This window comes from Saccostrea echinata, unplaced genomic scaffold (genome assembly GCF_033153115.1).
Source record: "Saccostrea echinata isolate AGI-Se365-2 ecotype Australia unplaced genomic scaffold, CSIRO_AGI_Sech_v1 ptg000014l, whole genome shotgun sequence".
Lineage (NCBI taxonomy): Eukaryota > Metazoa > Mollusca > Bivalvia > Ostreida > Ostreidae > Saccostrea > Saccostrea echinata.
Genome location: NW_026889763.1, coordinates 9,292,425 through 9,315,276, shown reverse-complemented (window position 1 = coordinate 9,315,276; position 22,852 = coordinate 9,292,425). Strand labels below are relative to the sequence as shown.

Below are 22,852 nucleotides of genomic sequence, written 5' to 3'. Positions count from 1 at the left end.
GGTCGTCTAAGTAAAAATTTACGGTACATGTATTTACATTACTTCTGATCACTTTGTCAGGTAAATTTTGAACTTACCTGGTGGCAGAAAATGCAAATTGTATGACATGACAACTCCTTTTAAATTTCATATTTACTAACCACTAGATAAATTTAAAATTTACAACATGACGACTTTATTATTTTGTTCTTTTTAGTTTTTCTTCACAAAATCCATTATGGTTTTCTTCAGTGTATCCCCAGGTTAACAGTTTATTCTATCGCAATCTTCGAAAAGAGAAGGACAGGGAAAACCCTATAGTTGTATAGCATAGCTGTAACAAGGACCGTTAAGGATTTTTTACTTCATAGACTCACCAGAAACCCATGCAATATCATTTTATTCCATTTGCATTTTTAATTATTACTGTCTAAATTTTTCTTTTTTGAGCATTCCTTTAAAAATTAGAATATATCAATTATCATTTGAACTTGACTCAAAATGATGTCATCTTAAAAACATTCTTTATCTCATATCCCTAATGTATACGTTCATTGTGATTTTTTAAGGGGAAGGTGCATGGTTGAATATTATGATCATTTAATTTTTCAACTCCTAGCAAACAAATAAATATTGTGGGATCGAGTCATCACATGCCCCATTTTTGCAACAGACCTGCACAAGTTAATAAGAAAAGATAAAGGGTCCGTTCATTTCACCTGCATATTTCCCAATAAATGCGTCAAGGAACTTCTTTTACAAGATCCTTCTTTGGCAAGAAAGTTTCGCTAAAGAAAATAGCTGTACAAAGAATTCCTCCCAGACTGTATTGGAAACATTATTAATGGACCAAAGAACTCGATGCCAACAAGATATCACCAGCCAAGCAGTTGGTAGTACTCAGTGACTTAACCGTGAGACCAAAGACGCTATAAATATTTTGAATGAATATAGCTTTAAAATGCGAGCGTGTCATGGATCAGCATGTGTAAAGACTAACATATCAAACCGATCTTTGATAGGTTAGTTTAATTCCGACTATTGTATCTATTTCGAATCGTTGATATGTTATCTGAAATCCGATCTCTCTTTGTCTTCATCTCACAGATATCTACGATTTGCGACCCGACATTTAATTTTTCTTTGTTTTATATTTTGTGTGATGGGTAGATACTATCTATAAAATATTTACCCCAGAAAGTATAGTAAAATAATATCCATTTATAGAACACATGCGGAAGAGCATTAGAAAATGAATGTATGGATGTTGGTGAGTATTGCGAGTCTCCTCGGTACAGCTGGTATGTATGTGTTTTTGTTGAAATGTATTTGTATTTAGGGATATTTCAAAAGTAAAATTTTAAAGGATACAATGTGTATTGTCTTCACCGAACGTTATTAAAAAGAATACGAAAGCGTCTGCTAGAAGGATGTCATTTAACTTTAACGTTATCATAATTTATCTTTTTTGAGGGTTTAAATGTGTTTTCCTCTAGAAACTGATGGTGCATGGGGAAAATATATAGAGAATTATCAAAACATGCAGAATATGGTAGCAAAAGACAAAAGACTAAAAACAAAAACAAAGAATCAATATCCTTCAGAACTTTGAATGCCGAGGTTTTCTTTCTGCTAAAATCTCTCTAAATCTCTTGCATACACTGTATATATTTCCTGTTTGGATTTTCTTAAATAGACAGTCATGCACAAATGAGATAGCATATTTTATTTGGTAGATTTTAGTAATTAAGATAACATGTAAGTGCACCTTTCTTGAAACACAAATGACTTAAACAAGATATAGGAAAAATATCATGCTAAATGTTGTATAAATACACATTCTCAACAGTTATTACATGTCATATGATCATAATTAATTGTCTTCAAAGATAAATTTGATAAATGTAAGGTTGTAATAACAATGCTCATATATATTTTAAAAAAGGATTAAACTTTTTTGAGCCACATTTCTTGATGCTAAAAGTAACCTCAAAATTCTTTTATAGAGTCATGGTGCAAGCCAATGGAGAGAGCTGATATTGTGTTTGTCTTCGAGGAATCCTTTAGCACAGGAGAGATGAAATTCCCCAGTGAGTGGAACTCTCAGAAAGAAATGCTGGCCAAATTTGTAGATCAGATGTACATAGACCCAGACAACGGAATCCGAGTTGGAGGGGTCACGTACAACACAGAAGCGAAGGTACGCTTTAACCTTAACACACACACAACCAAATCAGACATTATGAGCGCCATTAAGGGCATACCAACAGACAGAAGAAAAGAGATATATGAAAATGACACTGACTACTCATATAAAGGGCTACAGAAAGCTTATGATTCTGTGTTTGTGTCGAGTAATGGAGATAGGCCAGACGCCCCTAACTACTATATATACACTAGTGACTATATTTTTCCCGATGATGACCCTTATAGCGAGGGGCTTGATATAAGGATGGCCGGAGAGAATTATATTTGGGCGATAGGTGTCAAGTCAGCGCAAACCCAAGGTATACTTTCTCAGTCTGTGGGATCGGATGGAAAATATTACACCGGATCCAGTTTTCAGGCTCTAAACACGGTTGACCATGCTAAGACATTCTGGGAGATGCTTAGCGGATGTCCTATCCTTGATCCTGCAATCGGCAAATATTGTAAGTTAAGTTTTTTCTTTGTTTTACGTGAGTCACAAAGGTTTTAATGAAAAAAGGTGAAGATTACGAAGAGTTATCAAACTGACAAATCCATTTAGAATTCGAATTAAGAACCGGGCAAAACCTGAGGTGCGATCAGGTCAATATGAGGTGTAAGCATCCCCTGCCAACCGGCCACAGCCACCGTGAGCCTTATGTATTGTACATGGAGGAATTCGTAATCAAAATAGTATAAAAACAATGGCCTAATAATTGATTGGAAATATGTCGGTCAAGGTACGTCCCTACTTCAGGCTGTATTAGAATTTAAGGTCATTTTTTGACCATATTAATTAGAATTTTCAAACTGCTGACTTTAACGAGATAGTTAAAAACATTGTAGCATCAACTTATTTTCATACACCTGCCTCGCTTTAAAATTTATCGTACTCAGAAGATGCCTTTGAGTATGATATATTAGAATAACGAAGAGTAATCATGCTCAAAAGTCCAATTAAACAAAACAGATTGTGAGAAGTGCAAACACGGTCCTTGGAAAACAAAGGCGGGACCAGATGCCATAGAAGAGTGAGCATCCCCTGTTGACCGATCCCACCCTTGTCATGATCAGGTAAAAGTCAGTCAACATCCGAGTAAACGATAGATTTTATATACTATTGATCTTGCAAAAAGTAAACAAATTTGTTGATATCCTTGTATCATCAAATTATTTGTTAGTAGTCAGTCTCGTTCTAAAAATTGTTCTCACTTAGAGCATGTTCTTGCGTATTGAATCAAATGGTCGACATAAATACCATATGCAGCTGATGTGGGAATATTACAAAATAAATAAGTGAATAGTTGAACTCATCTCATTTATCAAACAGCTTAGTTGTTAGTCGGCCATCAACGTCTTTACCTAGTAAAATATCAAAATATGAATCAAAAGTGTCAGACTCTGTGATGTCTTTTATTTCGAGTTCAATAAGAAATATCGAATCAACGTAAGAATGAAAATATTTTTTTTTTGATAAAACGTAGTTGATATATCTAAATGTCGAATTGAAGACAATAGCAAGAGAGTTTTTTCTTTTCATGTAGAATCAGTTGAATGACATTAACACGATATGCAGCAGATTGTATATCATAACAACAAAAATATAGAAATTAAAATTGACAATGGAAAAGCTAAATTCATCTCATTTGTCATATATTTTAGTCGTTAGTTGGCAATTAACGTCTATAGTCAGAAAAAAAAAACATCCAAGTAGGAATAAGATGTGGCAGACTCAATGGTGTTCTTTAATTTGAGTTCGTTGGGATGTATGGAGTTGACATATGAATGAAAATAACTAGTGTTAATTGATAGTGTTACTATAGTCTTTTATCTGCTAATTTTTCCTAAAATTGATTCTTTTTGGGGAAAAATGCTACTAAATTATACAGCATGTGTTGGTAGCGGGGATTCCAGAATTATAAACTTCACAGTCTTCGCCTTACATTCTTGGAGATGAGATCGAAAACTAAAGAAAATATTCATAAAAACATTTTTTTTAAATGTGAACAGGGGGGGGGGGATATGAGTTTGTATATTTTAAATCATAAGGGAATAGAAAAATATGAAAATTACGTTACCAATAGGTAACTGAGTATGGGATAAAGACAGAGAAGATGTGCTTTATCAAAATACCAAAAAATAAATTTCACATAACTCGGTACAGTTTTAAATTAAATTCAATTGAATGTCACAAAAATATCGTGAAAATTTTTAAATTGAATTGCATTCTCTTCTACTTTTAACAATTAACATGGAAAAACCTTGGTGACTTTTATTTTATCTTTTCACTTTGCAAGTTTGATTTAGCACCTTTTTTGTATGCCTGTTTTTCACAAAGAATACTTGACCTTTTTCAAAGATAATTTTTCTTTCCTCGCCAAACATACTTTAGTCATGTTCATTATAAACTGAACTTTTACAAAACACATATCAAAAGGAATTCGGGTTTAAAAGACATCGCTCATTTCTAAAGTTATACAGACTGTTATGCGCTTTCTAAAGACTGTTTTAATTAAATACTGATGAGTAAAGATATTGAGACATACTTTGATAAGTCATTAGCAGTTTGTCCAGACTTTTTTTTACAAACACAGATGTTTAACGTGATGTAAGGTCATTGTCGTTGAATTCTAAGAATATTTATGTAAGTTCAGTTCATTAAACTGAATTTATTTTTTGAATAAACAGAGCAATTTTAAATGTTAACAATGTAACTGAGTCCAGATCCCTTTAAAACCTGTACAAAAATTGTATCTTTTCTATGAATTTAAGTCCCGTGGCTGATGTATGTTCAGCTCGCCAATTGTTTGAGAGATATGCACAATTCTCCTAGAATACATTACGTGTATTTTCTATTCTACCAGAGCATCGTCATCTTTCCAATATTTGGACAAAGCCAAATCTAAAATAATTTAAATATTATGAGTTTATTTATGTTTTGTTATAAATATATTAAATTAAATAGCAAAAACATTATTTTCAATAAACAAAAGAAGGAAAATGACTATTTTAAAATAAGTCCTGTGTTTGATGTAACCTGTGTGAAGTGTGGAAAAAATACAAACATAAACATGAATTTCTTTTTATGTCTCAATATTTTATAATTATGCAAATTAATAATTATTGTGTCGTTTTAATTGAAATATTTACATTTGCTGTTTTTTTCTGCTAAGCCAACTGTGAAATTGATTTGAAATTCATTTTTGTAGATACTCACGCGTAGAAATATACACGGAGAAACTCGCGCTAAAGTGATGTTACAATGAGGCTACAGAGACGTAAATAAAAATGTAACGATACAGGGCAGCAAGAAATTCAAATATTGAGTAAATTACTGGTGCATTTAAACTTGTAAAATGTAAATATAAGGTATGTTTTTAAGTTTAGTGTGAATTATTGGTGTGTAAATCACACAGACGTGCACGCAGACATATTTTTCATGAAGCGCTAGCGTGCTTCATGAAATATGCCTACGTGAAAAGTCTGTGTGATTTACACACCAATAACTCACACAAAACTTAAAAACATTCCTTAAATATTTTGCATGTGTCACCTAAATAAACAATTACTCACTTACTTTCTTGCATACTTTGTCAAACATAAGATATTTTTTTTAATGTCAAATGAAAAGACAAATCACTCTTAAACTTCAAATATTCAGAACTCCGATGAATATAAGGTATGATGGGCTTGTTTGGTCAATGAAGGCAAAGTTTGACGTACTTATTTAAATTGTTTGATATTCACACACACACACACACCCTCACACACACACACACACACACACACACACACACACACACACACACACACACATATATATATATATATATATATATATATATATATATATATATATATATATATATATATATATATATATATAGCCGAGCGGTCTAACGCGCTGTTCCTGTACTGCTAAGAGACAGATTCCGTAGGTCGAGAGTTCAACCCCGGGCTGGGGCGGAAGTGGGTATCCTTATAAAAGTGAATTTCTTTGTGCTTTCTATATTAATATTTCTTCACTTAGGGCAGTTATGTTAGTTTAAGAGTTGTTGTAAATTGTGCTTTCTATATATATATATATATATATATATATATATATATATATATATATATATATATATATATATATATATATTAAGGATTCTTGTGTTTTCTTTTTATATTTGTTTAATATTGTAATCCGATTACTGAGACTTTATTTCAATTTTGGATATATATATATATATATATATATATATATATATATATATATATATATATATATATATATATATATATATATATATATATATATATATATATATATATATATATATTAAACATTGAACACAGAAAGAATATTTTGAGAAGATATTTTGTGATATAATGTCTGAAGATTTCGGATGAAATATAATATAATTGCTTTTTTGTTATACATAAACTGGACATAAACTGTAGAATTTAGGACAAATACTAAAACTCGATTAATTGCTTATTTTGACAGTAAATTGGTGATAAAATGTTCAAAAAACCCAACACCAACAATATACAAAATGTTCCAGGATAAAAACTGAGTCGGGTCCTGACCTTTTTTTCCCAAAATGATTAGCCTGCATGAAAATTTGGAACTAATATACTGTAAAGCCATGTATATGTTAATCAAAATTCCTATGTCAAAATATTGATGTCCGTTGAGAAGCCATGCATACAAGCATAACAATTTTCGCCAGTTCCTGACACATGCAATTTTCTCAAACAGCATATGACATAAAAAGACACAACAACTTTATTGTAAACACACTTGAAGATACAGGTTAGAACAGACCTACCTGTAGTTTGTGTCACCATGCAGAATCGACACTTTTTCCAAATTTTCTTTTAGTCTTTTATTTTGAACTTATATATGTTTTATCAGTTTTTTACGTTGAGATTAGTTCTGAATCTTTCTCGATTGTTGGACTACGAAATACTGAATTATTTACTTAATTGTATTGTGACACTCTCAAGACAGTACAAAGGGGCAGAGTGTTAACGCCATCACTAATTTGTAATACCTTATAAAAACATTAATTCATGTAATTATTTTTATTTATCTGTCTTTCATGTCCTTCTTTTCAATGCTTTTCATACCGTTACGGTAGCTCAGTCGATTGAGCCCTCGCTCCGTGATCGGAAGGTCGTGTGTTCCAATCACGGCCGCAACTAAGCTAAGTCGATAAAAAATAAGTAGCAACTGTTCCTTCGTCGTCAAGTACTCGGCAATTTGAAGTGAAAGTTGCAGAACTTTAAAAACCGAGGTCCTGTGTCACGATAAAGAACCCTCACTGCTCAATGGCCCTGAGTGCCGAGTAAAGGTCTAAATTTGAAGCCCTTCACCGGCATATAGCGACGTTTCTATATGAGTGAACAATGCTCGAATGGGACGTAAGACAACGATCAATCAATCAATCAAAGCTTTTCACAGACTGTAATTTACTTAACAAATGTCATTTTGTCACTCAGTTTGCTAATTGTTGTCAAAGAAGTCGGGGGCCATATACATTACCGGCCACTTCCGTCTGTGTCCCCGCATGTATTTCTTGATTACTTTAAAATTAAAATTGTTGTCTATTGTTAAAAGCTTTAATAAACTCGGAAACCAAATTACTCTTTACTTTGAATTTATAATATGTGTTTTCGGGAAGAGTCCTAGGAGTACGGCACTACTACTTCCGGCCCACAGCGCCATTCATTTCTCTGCCAACAATTCCTCTTTCAACTGTAATGACGTATCCTTTTGGACTCAAAGTACGCGGTCATATTTGTACCATGTAGTGTTAAAGGAAGATATACCACTCAGGGAACACAAAAATATAACTGATTTTTCAGAGAATATATAGCTTATGTATTCAAATGAGAGTTTAGTCAGTGAGTAATAATCAATGTAATGCTGAATTGTTACATATTTCACTAATATAATTTTACAGCAGAATTTATGTAGCAACGATATATCACCTCAGTAAAGTTATTATTCAGTACAAAGAAACATGCAGTGTATTCATTTATGTCGAACATCGACTTGCAGCACAATATGAAATAAGGTAGATTTTAATTTGATCTTTCTTTGCACATATCTAAGGTGTTTGAACTTTTCAAACTAAATTTTCATGAAAAGATAGCATGTAACAAGGTACTGATGTACATTGATAAAGACTGCATGACCAGTTTAAAATAGCTGTGGTCCCCAAATGCATTGCAGTTTGCAATGCTTCAGAAATCAAAATATTTTAGTTCCTTTCTGACGCATACATATTATTTCTGTGATCACGCTAGTCTCTGAAATTTATAACGACCCATAATGACAAAGCTTACTTGACGTATTGTAATAATTGATTAATTGATGCATTACCCCCGATAACCGTGATTTCAAACTATGTCATCTTTTAAAAAAAAAGGTACCCTGTTGCAACACCTGACATTTAACTTGAACAGAACGACCCAAGTTATTGAATATAAGTAAGGTGTTAATCATGTTGACAAGGTCTTACGATGGTATTCGATCATTGGAATTATTATATGAAATCAACATGTTCAAGATTTGATTGAATTTGAATTTAAAATGAAAATTATATATGTTTTGATTTCCCTGTTTGGATTAGCGGGTATGTATTGAGGATTTGTTTTTAAATTTAAGTAAGATTAAATTATTCAAACGTTTTCTCTTTATGTTTGAAAGAAATTTTAATTGTTTGTTGTCCTTTATCAAAAGTGAATATTGCAATAATGATAATAATAATAATAATAATAATAATAATAATAATACAGTTGTAAGAACTTAATTTAATATCGGACTTCTCTAATTGATATAATTTATCCTAATTAAAATTTTTTTTAAATTATACAAGTACACGCATTTTATGATATCAACTTGAGATATGACATCATTTCATTGCAAAGACTACATATAAAGTTCTAAAAAATAGAGTGAAAATATGATTAGCTTTTATAACGTATCATATGTAAGTATGGACTCTGATGGACTCTGATACGAAGTAAAAGAAGTATTATTGATTGCAACATTTTCAGATTCTTTTGCTTTATATTCTTATAAACTCACTAAAACAACATTAAATAAACTTCCTTAAGTACTACAAAATAGTTGCTTTTAATATTCATTTTACATGTCCATAAATTTGCAAGCAATCTATTGTATTATCGTTATGTTTAGAATGTTTCTCAAAAAACATTCTAAATGTTTTAAAAATTTAAGCTAAATTTAAACAATAAATCTAGACAAGTCGAGACGACACACCCTAATTTCTATTAAGAATTGTGTAAAATTTACAAAGAGAACAACAGGAAACATTAGTACAGAATGTCGAAAAAGATTGCATTATGTAATTATAATCTCATCGTTAGTTACATTAGGAATCTGATAACGCTATGATAGGCAGTGAACCGAATTGCAGAATTTGCGATCGAAAAGTTTAAACTGTGAAGAAAAAAAAAGGTCGATGCTGAATCATGATGTAAATAACGTACGACTTTAAATTGCTTTTAGCTTTATTACATGTAAGTCATAAAATCTCACTGTAAGCGTGAAGAAATACACAATCAAATTTAAACTTTGCACATATTTTTATTTGTTTATTTATTTATTTTTGCTATAACAAAATTCGGAGAGTACCTCTCAATAAATGTGCTGCTTCAGACCTTTTTTCTGTTTCTAAAATGAACATTTCCATACTAATGACTAATTACACATGTGTATACTCGTATTTGATTCTCCTTTTATTCACTTATTCAGCAATAATTTTCATAAGTAATGAAAATTACGAATGAACAATCTAAATAACAAAACATTTATAGAGCCTATAATCAGTGACCGTTCGAAGGAAGTTACTGCAGTCTATTAAAATTACTAGTCTTGTAAAACGTCCAAACTAATATCTCTTAATAATAATTTCACAACAAATTTGAAAAGAACCAAAAAAAAAAAAAAAAAAAAAAAAAAAAAAAAAAAAAAAAAAAAAAACATTTGATTTACCCTTACAGAATCATGGTGCCGTCCTAATGAAAGAGCAGATATTGTGTTTATTTTTGAGGAATCCTATAGCACGGGGGAGCTGAAATCCCCTAGTGAATGGAACTATCAGAAGGAAATGTTGGCCAAATTTGTTGATCAGATGTACATAAATCCGGACAACGGAATCCGTGTAGGAGCCGTCACATACAACACACAACCGAAGATACGCTTTAACCTCAATAATTATACCACCAAATCAGAAATCATGAACGCCATTTTGGGCATATCGACCAACAGGAGAAGCTGGCTATACGAGAATGACACTGACTCTTCCTCTTTAGCGCTAGATGAAGCTTTTAAGTCAGTGTTTGTGTCTGGTAAAGGAGATAGACCAGACGCCCCTAATTACTATATATACACCACTGACGGTATATTTTCCAATGATGACCCCTATAGCAAGGGGCTTGATATAAGAATGGCTGGAGAGAATTATATTTGGGCGATAGGTGTCAAGTCAGCGCAAACCCAAAGCATACTTTCTCAGTCTGTGGGATCGGATGGAAAATATTACACCGGATCCAGTTTTCAGGCTCTCAACACGGTTGATCATGCTAAGACATTGTGGGAATTGTTTAGTGGATGTCCACTTGTTGATCCAGCCATCGGAAAATATTGTAAGTGGGAAAAATAAATGGAACATTGTAGGGCATAAGTAAACCTGTATTTTTGGTAAACTATGTCATAGAGTGTATTAATGAAGTATATATATATATATGCCATCTTCAAAAAGTCATTTTGTGGAAAAAATGTAGCTTTATATGGATGCTGTTTAAGTTTCTCGATTGTAATTTGATTTTAAAATGTTTCCTGTCTTGACTTCCTTAATCAGAAAAATAACTGCTGAAATAATTTTGTTATTCCACACGTTTTGCCTCCAATTTATGAAAATAAGCTTCTCCACACACAGCTGGTATGCTTGAAACTGAATTATGACGAGGCGAAGAAGCAAAACATTCAACTAAACTACTAGTATATGACAAACGAGACGACTTCAGCTTTTCCATCATCAACTACCTTTATTTATGTAGTTACACTCCACTATCACCTGCATAGGTGTTTATGTCTACAAGCTTATTCGGTAAGCAAGAACATACTCTGAGTACGATAAAATTTTAAACAGAGGCTGGCTACCGACAAATTTGTTGATGATGCAGAGCTTTTAACAATCTCGTTTGAAGTCAGCATTTCCCAATTTCTAATGGTCGTTATAGTAACCTCGTTTACAAATACAACTTGTCTTTGGGTCGTATTTTGAGAAATGCAGTCTATCATTGGGTCGTGTTTTTACTGACTTTTTTCATACTAATTGTTAGGCCTTTGTTTTTACTATAGGCTTTTTGAGATGCATCACTATTTGTAATCTTCACATTTCATTCAAATCATATGTTATGCCATTGTTTTTATACTAATTTTTACTACTGATTACTCGGTTTTCGTGGTCAATACAGAGGGCTTACGGCGGGTATGAACGTATGACAGGGGATGCTTACTCCTCTTCGGCACCTGATCCTACTTATGGTGTTTCCAGATAGGGGTCTGTGTTTTTGCCCTGTTCACAATTTGTGAGGTTTAAAGGATTTATGAGATCAATCACTGTTCATTATCGTCACTTTTTAAAAATTCAATGTGCATCAAAATATTCATTTTGTAAAGACTTTTGTCATACAGATGGATGTCTTGAACGAATCTCGTGCTCTCGTAGTTTTTGAGTGAATAAGACAAGCGACGATTGTTTTTTATTGTGTAGATCTGTGATAGACACAAATAGAAAAACACTTTTCTCAATAAAGTTTTAAAAGCGAGCACAAAATCATTTTTGAGAGGTTGGTGGGGTAAGGAGACAAGGTTATTAAAATTATTAGATAGAAAATGTGTTGTCTAGGGAAGACACTTTATATAACTAACACAAAAGATTATTTTCAAAGGTGAAAAGGGGTAAAACTATTATTTACGTTTGCTTATTGTTGCTGTAAATTATTGTATACATGAATTCTAATAAAAGAGAAATTAAGGAAACCATTTTCAATTATCAAATGAAGTCAAAAATGATACAGTCTGCGACTTGTGAAATATTTTGATGCAGAAAAATACTAATACTAACGTATCATTGCTTTTAAGCCAAAACTATTAAGTTACAAGATCCAAGATCCAAGTTATAAGTTACAAGAAAAATTGGAACCAATGTTAATTAAAATACAATTTAGCGACAGTGACAACTCAAGCTGTTGAAAGATCAGAACATGTGTAACATGTGTTGACCACTTTAAAAAATTGAATCAGATTTTGAGACTCCGAAGTGTGGTTGATCAGCATGTGTCTTTCTCTAATTTTTAAATTCATCTCTCGGAATGTAATTTCAAAAATCAATTCAAAGTTATCATCTCATTTTTGCATTAACACCCAACAAAGCAAATTCAAAACTTAGAACATGGAAAGAGTTTTTTGTGTTATTGGATGCCATTTGCATATTATTCATGTATTTTCATGTTTCCTTAGATTTCATCTCCACCTTTGTTCTGTGTATGAAATCTCGATGAAAGTGCGACGTTAATAAATGGATTTTTCTAAAAAGAGTCATTTTCTATTTAATACACACCAACCATATCTTAAACCTTTATCATAAAGATAATAATAATACTCTCATTTATAGACCATAATACCCCAAGATTTAACAGAGAAAAGATACATAAGACGATTTCTTGATTAACATATTAACCCTCTAAAATTTCAGATTGTTTTTCTGTTCCACTTTTATACTTTGAGGACCCCGCGGTTGCTACAGCGAGTACAGAGACGTGTGAAGAGGACGAAGGTAGAGTAGCTTATCTGATTTAATCAGATGATTCATTTAATCATATTCAACTTTTCTTTTATGATATTATTTGTATACAGGAATTTTCATATACAATTACAAAGTAAAATTACGAGGGTCGTTCAATAAATAATGCAATAGGTCATCTAAAAGTAAGAAAAGTGCGTAATACATATTCTAAACATTTTCAATCCCCCAAAGCATTCTCTGTTATCCACATGTCTTAAGTCTTTGTACCCATGACCAGAAAACCTCAGCATACCCATCTTTAGGGATGCCCCAAAGACACTAATGAATATCACTTTCCATGACATATCTAACATTGTACAATCTTTCTTTGTTTTCATGCATTTTTAGAATTAAAAAATTTCACAATGGCTGAGATCTACCGAATAAGGGGGATGGCAAAGCTCTGTAAACTTTCTTTTCTTCAGAATTTCATTTATTTCTCTGTGCTTATTTGCAACAGCCTTTGCAGGAAATCTGTTTATCTTTCCTCAGTGCAATTGGAACATAAAAGTTACCATTGATGGTCCTTCCTTTTGGTATATCTACATGTTTTACTGGACCTAAAAATGAAAACTAATAAAACATGCTTGGAGCCCTTGTGTCTCTTTCAATAATAAGAACGATAGCTTTTTCTTTCATTGCACACTCTATTATTGTTATTCTGTTTTGGCTATAAAAAGTGCACCCATGCATATATAACGCAAATTTAACAAATCTTCTATTTTGTTAAAATATTTTTTTAAGTAGACCTTTGGCATATTTAATGCGTATTTTTCTCTAAGGCAATTTTAAGAAAATAAGGCACATATCTGAGAGAAATATTATATTCATTTCCGATGTCAGAATTCTATAAAATGTTATGACGATGAAATGCTTAGCCATCTAGCAATGTCTTTGGATGTAAATCTGACATTTTCAGAAATCGTACATTGCATCGATAATTGTTGGTGTCCCTACAAATTTCAATCGACCAGTTCGACTTTTATATTTTAACTCTTACTTTTTTACTTTTGAATTTCTGAGTCAATCTGAAAATTATACAGCGTTAAAGACTATTCTTTCCACATATAAAAATCATATCTTTAGTTCTTCGGCGATTTATGTAAAAGCAGTTTTCACATACGCTTTCATTTTCATCTTTTTGGCAGAGAACATTTAAAACAGTTTTTTCAGTGTAGTGACCATGCATACTTTAAAAGTGAATTTCTTTACGAGGACAATAGGAAAAATCATTGGGTTTTCTGTGATTAGGAGTTCCTTAATTGAACGTTTTAACTGTGAAAACATGAAATTAAATAGATCTATATTTACTATGATATACTGTTTGTTGCATTATTTATTGAACGACCTTCGTATATTTTTAGGGTTATACGCATTGTTTAAACACCTATGATTTCTTTTCATTTTTTGAATCTAATTAATACATACGTCATTTACGAAGAGCTTGATTAATATATCAGTGTCACATGTATACCTCCCCTCGTTAACAAATAACAAGGGAAAGACCTAACATTGATGTGGGTGATCTTTTTTCCGATTATCAACAATGTAGCATCACTCCTTCACAGTTGTTCTTTTTTATGTTCATAACCATGGCATGAAACACCTAAGATGAAACAGATCCCTAACAAGTGCTCGTTAGTAACCAGTTTTCTCAAACTCTCATCCCCTTTTTTTCTTAGCAAGGTTCGTGTCTCGAGCTCTTTAACCCTAAAAAATAAAATAAGATAAATAAGAAGAAAAGAGATTTTGATCAAAACTGGTTGATAACGAGCACTGGTTTTGAAACCGAGATGAGTTGATGTTTGTATAAGTGGATGATCTTCCTTTGACAGGGATGATGTTCCTGATGCAGGACTCCTTGTTTGATATAAACTGTTGTGGTATAATATCAGCCTGGGAGTTTTATCCTTGTAAAGCAGGAATTGTCCAGTTTATGGTCTGGACCTATAAATCAGGCACAATATATGAACTCAAAGCTATACAGGAAGTGGAGGTTCTAGGTAAGTGAAAAATGTGTTTGATTGCACACAGGATATTTTCTTCCGTTAAATCCAGAAACTATCTTGCTAATTTTCAAATTTGTTACAGTTATTGTTATTAATATTTATTTTGCAGGAACTTTATTTCTTCCGTTGTTCAAACCTACATTTTTTTCTTTGGCCTGTAGCTAACTCGATATTGCATTTGAAAACATACACACTCATTGTCATTTTTGTCCTCATTAAAAATAATCCGTGACTTTTTACCTGTATATCGCCCATGATGCAGAAATACAAGATATGTTATATATTATGTTGTAGATACCGATCTTGGAAAATCTCTGAATTATACTGTACCTGAAGAAGAACGCATTGCAATTGTTGCAGGAGATAGAATCGGCTGGCATGTTTTTGATATTTTTCTCATAATTTTTAGATATACATATATTCATTTAAGATGAAAATTTGTGTATGCCTTTAAAACATAAGACAAAATTTATAAAAATCTTATTTACAGGCGATCGAAAACCAAGAACATCATATCATACCAAGCCTGTGATTATCTGACCGATAGATACTGTCCGCAGAATACATATCGCACACAGTTCACTGAAGACCCATATGAATACATGCAATTTGACTGGTCAGAACAATTTCCAAATTCAACTGCAGTCGAAAAATTAACAAATCGAGGGTACACTATCAAAGTGTATGCTAACAATAGTAAGAGTCAGTTAAAGCCGATTAATTTTAATAATTTTCTATGAAGAATATTGAAACATGGCATATTCTAGTCATCAGATAAACATATATTTGATAACTGATGATGATAATGTTAATCTCTGGAAAAAAATCTTCAAGGGTGTGTATATGATAATAAACTCATAAACATTGAACATGCCAACTAATGGTAAATTGTTCTTTTCATTATATAATTTTCTTTGTTCACTAATTTTATTCCTCCCTTTTAATTAAAAGAACATAGGATTTTAAATTGACAATTCAGAATTCAGTCTCAGAATTTTTAAATGTTTGTAGATACAGTGATCTCTTTTGAAGAATCATTTTACCTGACGTCAGCAGCAGATCACTGGCCAATAGGAACAAGCTTCTCTTCCTTCGCTGTCCTAGGACAAGATTACAAGGAGAACGTAACATATTCCTGGGCCTTGAAAAACGATTACATAGATTTGAATGAATCATTCAGTATGATCTTCCTTTTCTTTGTACATATTAATAGATTTTTATTAACGTTAGAGAAGAAAGGTTTTGTCACGTGCTGGCTATATAAGAATTTCATACAGCAGATATAAGGAAAAATGTTAAGGATCACCTCAAATGGATATAGTTTTCATTCATAAATTTCCATTATTCAATGCATACAGAACCTGATAGTTTCAACTACAAAAATTAAAAGGTATTTTTTTTCTCAATTTCCAATCAAAGTATTTGTTTCTTGAGATTTATGACAACACACATTTTTGCCAAGGCACTTCAGTCAATATTATAGATGAATTTTGTAATAAACTCCTAAATATATTATAATGCATTGCTCCACAGAAAAGCTAAACTGCCTACATTTTTAATTAAGGTTTTACACAAGTTGGGAAACAACTGGAACCTTCAGAGAGTCCGCAAGGAATGGCTGGGTACTTAGCAAAGCTGAGAGTGGTTGATACGTGCAGAAATACTGCCACAACCACTTTCAGTGTAGAAACTTTTAATGGTGTAAGTTAATACTTTATTAAGATTATCACTTATATATACATACAGTCTTTATTTCTCACATTTGATTCCATACGCTTGGGTATGTAGTGCATACGATCAATTTCTTAACCGAGGCAGCCTCCTGGAAAATATGATACTTCTGGTTTTTCCAAGGGTTAGTGGTATTTTTTGCTCTGTTTCCAGTAATGCCTAGGTCACATTTAAGTCGGGGGTCACAAGGTCGGGCGAGCAACTTTTTCTCGTATCGTCGGCTGAAAAACATAAAAATGGTCGACATTAATATCGGGCGACGCAGAGTAGTCACATAAATTCCTAGGAACACCGATAGCTTTAAAAGTTAAAATATCTATAAATCGCCAAACCCTAGCCCGATCATCGTTCGCTGAGCCGCAGTTAGATTTTCAACGTCGGCCGACATTTACGAAATTCCAATACCTAAATGTCGACCGACTGACGACAGACTTAACAAACTGTCTGCCGATGGTCGGACGATGATAGAAGGTTGGTCAACGGACTATTCAACGACTGCTTCAAATGAAGGAATCGGCCACCGACGCTGAAAAAATTATAACTTGGCCCGGTGGACGCAAAATTGGTCGGCCAACGAAAAAAGATGTCAAAATCGGGCAAGACAACGCCCGATGAACTGCCGACTGTCGCCCGTAGAATCCTTTTTAATATATTCGATCAGTGCATATTATCTATTCAAGATATATTACTAAAGTCAGGTACTCTTCACACAATTGCTCCGAAGAAAATAGTTCCATTCATGATCAGTAGATACAACATTACAACAAATGTTAAGAATAATGATGTATATTTAATTCGTTAAAGAAAACAAAATTAACGTAAAATGATTTTAAGATAATCACTTTTCCCCAGAAAAGGAAATAAAAAGTTTTCATATTCCTACGCTCGCTGCCTCCTCAGTCTTTTTCACGAAAATATATAGGTCATCCTTCGATTGATAGTGATAAATCTTTTCACCAATTATATACCTGTCATGATTATTGTTCGTTAATTGCCCTATATTTTCTTTTGAGTGAGAATGTTAATCATTAACTGTGTGTGTGTTTTTTTTTTCTCTTTTTTTTTAAATAACGGAATGGATATTAGGCCTATGGTTAAACACCTGCAATCGTAACTTCTCGGCAAAGCAACGTGATTTGCCGAGCTCGTCGGAAAGGATCTTCGCACGTGTGTAAACCTAGTCTATTTGGTCTTGCAAGCACAGGTATGTGCACCGTTCGCTAGCGACGCTTAGATCATGTAGAATGGGTATCAGTATTTGCTACGGACATGAGGAAGAACTATACACCAGTTTCATAACAAGTGCAGGTTTTTTACTCAAGCCCTAGACTAGGCTAGAGGGGCTGAGTTATCTAAAACGATGTTAGGTCATTGATCTACTCAGTTTATAAACACGAAAATATACTATTTTTGTAAATAAAAACATTTCTAGAAACAAAAATGTAGTTTATCTTCAAAACGTCTCTATATTCAAAGTCTATATAAAGTGTTAAATGTCGGATTTTATTCTATGACGAAGGAATGTTCAGTGACGCTCCACAGCCGCAACCGATCTCGCGCTTTACTTTGCGTTTAACAACGGTCGTCAATGCATCTCTAGACGAGTTCATTGATTACTCTTGTTGACCCATCTTTAACATCTGCCTATACTTTGAGTGATAGTACTTTAATAGCACAAAATTAAAAAATAAATTAAAATCTACCCTGGATAGATCTATAGTTTTGCTATTTAAGAAATTGGGCTATCTTTGATCTTTGCTTGGACTTGTTTCGAATTTTTACAGAAGATTCTATCATTGGAAAGTTAGATGGTACACATGTAGCACAGGCCCATAGTACGCGGGATTTTTTCGGAGCCCCCCCCCCCCCTTTCACTTTGAAAACGTTGCTACAGGCCTGTAACATGCTATTTGGATTAAAATATTCCTGAAAATGAGTGAGCTGTTAAATACATCTTTAAAATTATACGGTTAATTATATTTAGTCTATGTTCTATGGGAAATTAAAACTATTTTTTTAGGCATCTGCAACGTTGTGATAATAAGTCACTACACGCATGTAACGTTATATATGTACATGCAGTTTCCTTAGTACATGCATATTTTAATCAACAAAAGATGTTGAAACTCAGTAGCCTAAATATTATGTCATTTTAGGATATTTATGACCATTGTATAGTTGACTTTCTACAGCTTGAGTATCTCTGACGTTTTATCAGTAAATAGTTTTTTTTAATTAGAAATCATCTGAGCATAATGAAAATTCGAATAAATTAAAAGTCGAATATCTTGGATATGGGGTAACCCATATCTGTTCTTGTTATTTTTGTCTCTAAAACCGTCGGCCGTTGGTCGTTTTTGGAAATGTGACAGGGGTTTTAGTCTTGTTTTAATGCTTGTTTTCATCACTTTTCATATTTGATTTGATATCTTCACAGTGATTATGTCAGTCTAATCTAACACCAAAAAAAATACTAAGCAAGATAATATGTAAATTATGTCATTTTAATGATTTCTGTCCTTAATAATGAACAGTAACTCTTACAACTACAATGTATAATATACTAGCACAAATGGTAAGCTTTTCATGTTCAAATACAATGCTAGAAATTATATAATACAGTACCATACTCGATGTCAAAACATGTATAAACATCTCTGATTGATGATACATTATATTTGAAAAAAAGAAATATTTTCATGCATTTATTTTCATTCTTTTCAACTAATACTAAACTTTTTTAACCAAAAATATTTTTCAGTCTAGATATTTTAAAAACAATATATAATTATTACTTTGATGTCTCTTTATATAAATTTTACGGTACGTCGTTTACGCTTTGCTTTGAATTAACATATTAAATAATATTTACATTCTTTTATCAATTAATACTTGAGCGTTATTTTCAAATGTTTTCCAAAAATAAAATGTTACTTTATTGTACCCTCATATATTAATGAGATGGCACGTCTATCATGTTTTGAACTGAACTGACACATTAACAAGCATTAAAAAAATAAATGAATAAGGATTTACATTATTTTATCTTATTATTTGCAAAATCACTTTTTTACAGTAAAAACGTTGCATATATTTTTAAAAGATATTTATACCATATGAAGTCAAATAAACAAATTATTTAGAAAATTATTTTTTCCTATTTCAGCCACCTATTATAACAAATTTTCCAAGGGAGATATCAGTGCTGGAAACTCAGGGAGGAAATGCTGAAATTTATAAAGTGGCAGTATATGACCCCACGGTCCCTCCCGACCCTGTTTGCTGTACACTGGAAAGTGTCCGACCTCAGACAGCTAATTTTGAAATTAAACTTATCAATGGTACACAGTTTTTATTATTTACACAAGAAAAACCTATATTCGCTTATAGAGACGTAAATTCTTATATGTTAACTGTGTGTTGTGAAGATGGATATGGAACGGTGAAGGGTATCCTGAAAATCGACGTGTTAGAGGTCAAAGAAAATGAAATATATACGCCCCCTTGTAAGTAAAATATATCTTATAACTAATTTTTTTGTATTTAACGATGTACTATCCCAGAATATTTGTCCGTACTTTCAAAACATCTAAGTTCCATAAAACTGTTTATTGACAATGATCATTTCACATTAGGCATTACGTAATATGGTCGATACAGATACATTTATATGATCTGATCACCAATAATTTACATGCCAAAAAAAAAAAAAAAAAAAAAAAAAAAAAAAAAGAAGTGGCACACATATGGCTCGATGTTTTTGAAAAGTGGCATTTTTTTCCCCAGAAAGACATATTCTTCAATATATATCTAGGTTTTCAACAAATTATGGTCTTTCCTATTATTTTTATTTTACTTTATTGTGGCAGTTGGTTCTAATACCGTATTTGTTATTTTACAGCTTGGTTCATTACGTCGATAATAGCCAGCCTTCTTCCCATCACCGTCATGTTCGTATGCGCCTGTGTTCTTCTCATCGAGTCTTTTTTTCTGGTGAAGCAAGGTGTGAATGGATGATGTTTCTTCATGAAAGTGGAAACTTTAAAGTACTGAAAGATATACCACACTTTTTTCACAATTACTACACGGATGGATATTGCAATAAGATACATGATTTACAATGTGATAATACAAAGTGACATTATGATGTGATGTTGTAGTGTGATACCGGGTATTATGGAATGACATAATAATATGTTATAAATGACGTACTTATAAGACGAGTTAAAACCATTGATCAATAAGTACATTGTCAAGCAACATCCTAATTAATAATGAATGATAATTATATCGCTGTTAAATCAATCAGGTAAACACTAATATTGTTCATCTTTTTACATTCTTTACAAGCTTATTTTGTACCAATATTGCTAGCTTAGTGCACTTTCTCTGTTTCAATGGAAACACAATTATCTTCCATATTTCCTTGAAAAAAGTCTGAACGGATTTGTAAACAAATTTATTAGCAAAACATGACTTTAATTGATAAGAGACTAAGGAAGCTTGACAGTATGAAGGATATTTCCAAATTATTTGTACTCTCTAAGAATTGTCCCCCTGTACAATTCCTATTGACTCGATATATCCCATTGAACTCAAAATAAAAGACACTGTGGAGTTTAAAACAACTGCTTTATATTTGGATATTTTACTAATAAAATAAGAAGATAACGAACAGTATTCAATCTCGAAAGTCGAATGAAACGATACAAATTTGGAGCAGAGCAAACACGGACCTCAAAATTTAGAGGTGGGATCAGGTGCCATGGAGGAGTGAGCATTCCCTGCCGACCGGTCACACCCGCCGTACGCGTGTGCTCCTTGTCATGATCGGGAAAAAAACCCGGAAAAATCCGTAGACAGTTCAGTGTATAAATAATGGCCTAACAATTAGTATGAAAAACATCAGTCAGCATTTGACTCAATGATAGGTTGTATGATCTTACAAAGATTGAAAAACTAACAAGTAAACTTTATGATAATCGTGATGACTTTATATCTCTTCTATTGTCATCTTCCTTTATTTATATAGCGATATACCATTATCACCTGCTTATCAGGTTTATGTCTCACAGTTGATTCGATACGCAAGCGCATGTTCTTCTTAAGAATGATTTCTAAAAGATACAGACTACTGACAAATAATTGTCAAACTGTCAAAAAAGTTAATGATACAAATTATCTACAATCACGTTTGAAGTCAACATTTCGCAAATTACAATGACTTTGATTGCTTATACAATCTGTCGATAGGTCGAATATTGACTGGAGAATCTTTATATACATATTGATAGGTCATTATTTTCATTCTGAGCTAACTAAGGTTAAAGTCATTATGATAAAGAGCATATGGCAGGTGAGACCGGTCGACAGGGGATGCTCACTCCTTCATGGCACCTGATCCCACCTCTGATGTGTTTAGAGGTCCGTATTTGCCCTGCTCCCAATTTGTATTGTTTCAATGGACTTTTGACCATGGTTACTGTTCGTTATCTTCATATTTCATTGTATAAAATATGATTGCTTTGGTATTTTATTGTTAGTAATGTAAGTACTTAATAGAAAGAAAAAGGTTCTCGTGTGGAAAAAATGATGACATTATGTATCACTGTTGTATTGAATTTAGACCTTGAAACCTACATACCAAGATGGAGAACGTGTAGACTTGCAAACATGTTACAAAGAATTCAACATTTGTTACATGTTGACATATTTGTGTCAGGAAAAATTACAAAATTGACAGTAATTTTATTAATAATCAGCGTTGTTTAATTTAGTAGTAACCTGCCTGGGCTCTTCTCTTTATCACATTTAAGAATCTATTTACCCCACAGAGATACGTGGTTATTTTAAAGTAAATCCGCGTCTATTAATATTTTCAAAAATTGAATAATAATTAAAAAACATGACAGAATCTTAAAACGTGAGGAAAATGAAACAAAATTGATAATTACTCAATAACGTAAGGTAAAAATAGAAGAAAAAGATGATTTGCAAAAGCGCATGAACAATGTGGGTTCCATGAGGGTTAATTATTTGTATAGGTAATAACACAGAAGTTGAAACTTATTTAGT

At 32.3% G+C, this 22,852-nt stretch overlaps 1 protein-coding gene across 1 annotated transcript; it reads left to right on the top strand.

The window, feature by feature from the left end:
• Window positions 1-1,231: 1,231 nt before the first annotated feature.
• LOC133187072 (uncharacterized) lies at window positions 1,232-20,863 on the top strand. Its single transcript, XM_061322443.1, has 10 exons — window positions 1,232-1,280; window positions 1,986-2,630; window positions 12,948-13,028; window positions 14,873-15,040; window positions 15,341-15,422; window positions 15,537-15,742; window positions 16,058-16,225; window positions 16,611-16,747; window positions 19,944-20,283; window positions 20,679-20,863. Exons 1-10 carry the CDS (start codon window positions 1,232-1,234, stop codon window positions 20,792-20,794), a joined length of 1,992 nt encoding a protein of 663 aa, XP_061178427.1. The 3' UTR covers window positions 20,795-20,863.
• The last annotated feature ends 1,989 nt before the right edge of the window (window positions 20,864-22,852 follow it).

Bases quoted from the DNA above. Each gene is read 5' to 3' on its own strand.
- LOC133187072 (XM_061322443.1), top strand. From the start codon at position 1,232: ATGAATGTATGGATGTTGGTGAGTATTGCGAGTCTCCTCGGTACAGCT. The intron at 15,041-15,340 runs GTAAGTGAAAAA...ATTATGTTGTAG, and splicing joins ACAGGAAGTGGAGGTTCTAG to ATACCGATCTTGGAAAATCT. The intron at 16,748-19,943 runs GTAAGTTAATAC...TTCCTATTTCAG, and splicing joins GTGTAGAAACTTTTAATGGT to CCACCTATTATAACAAATTT.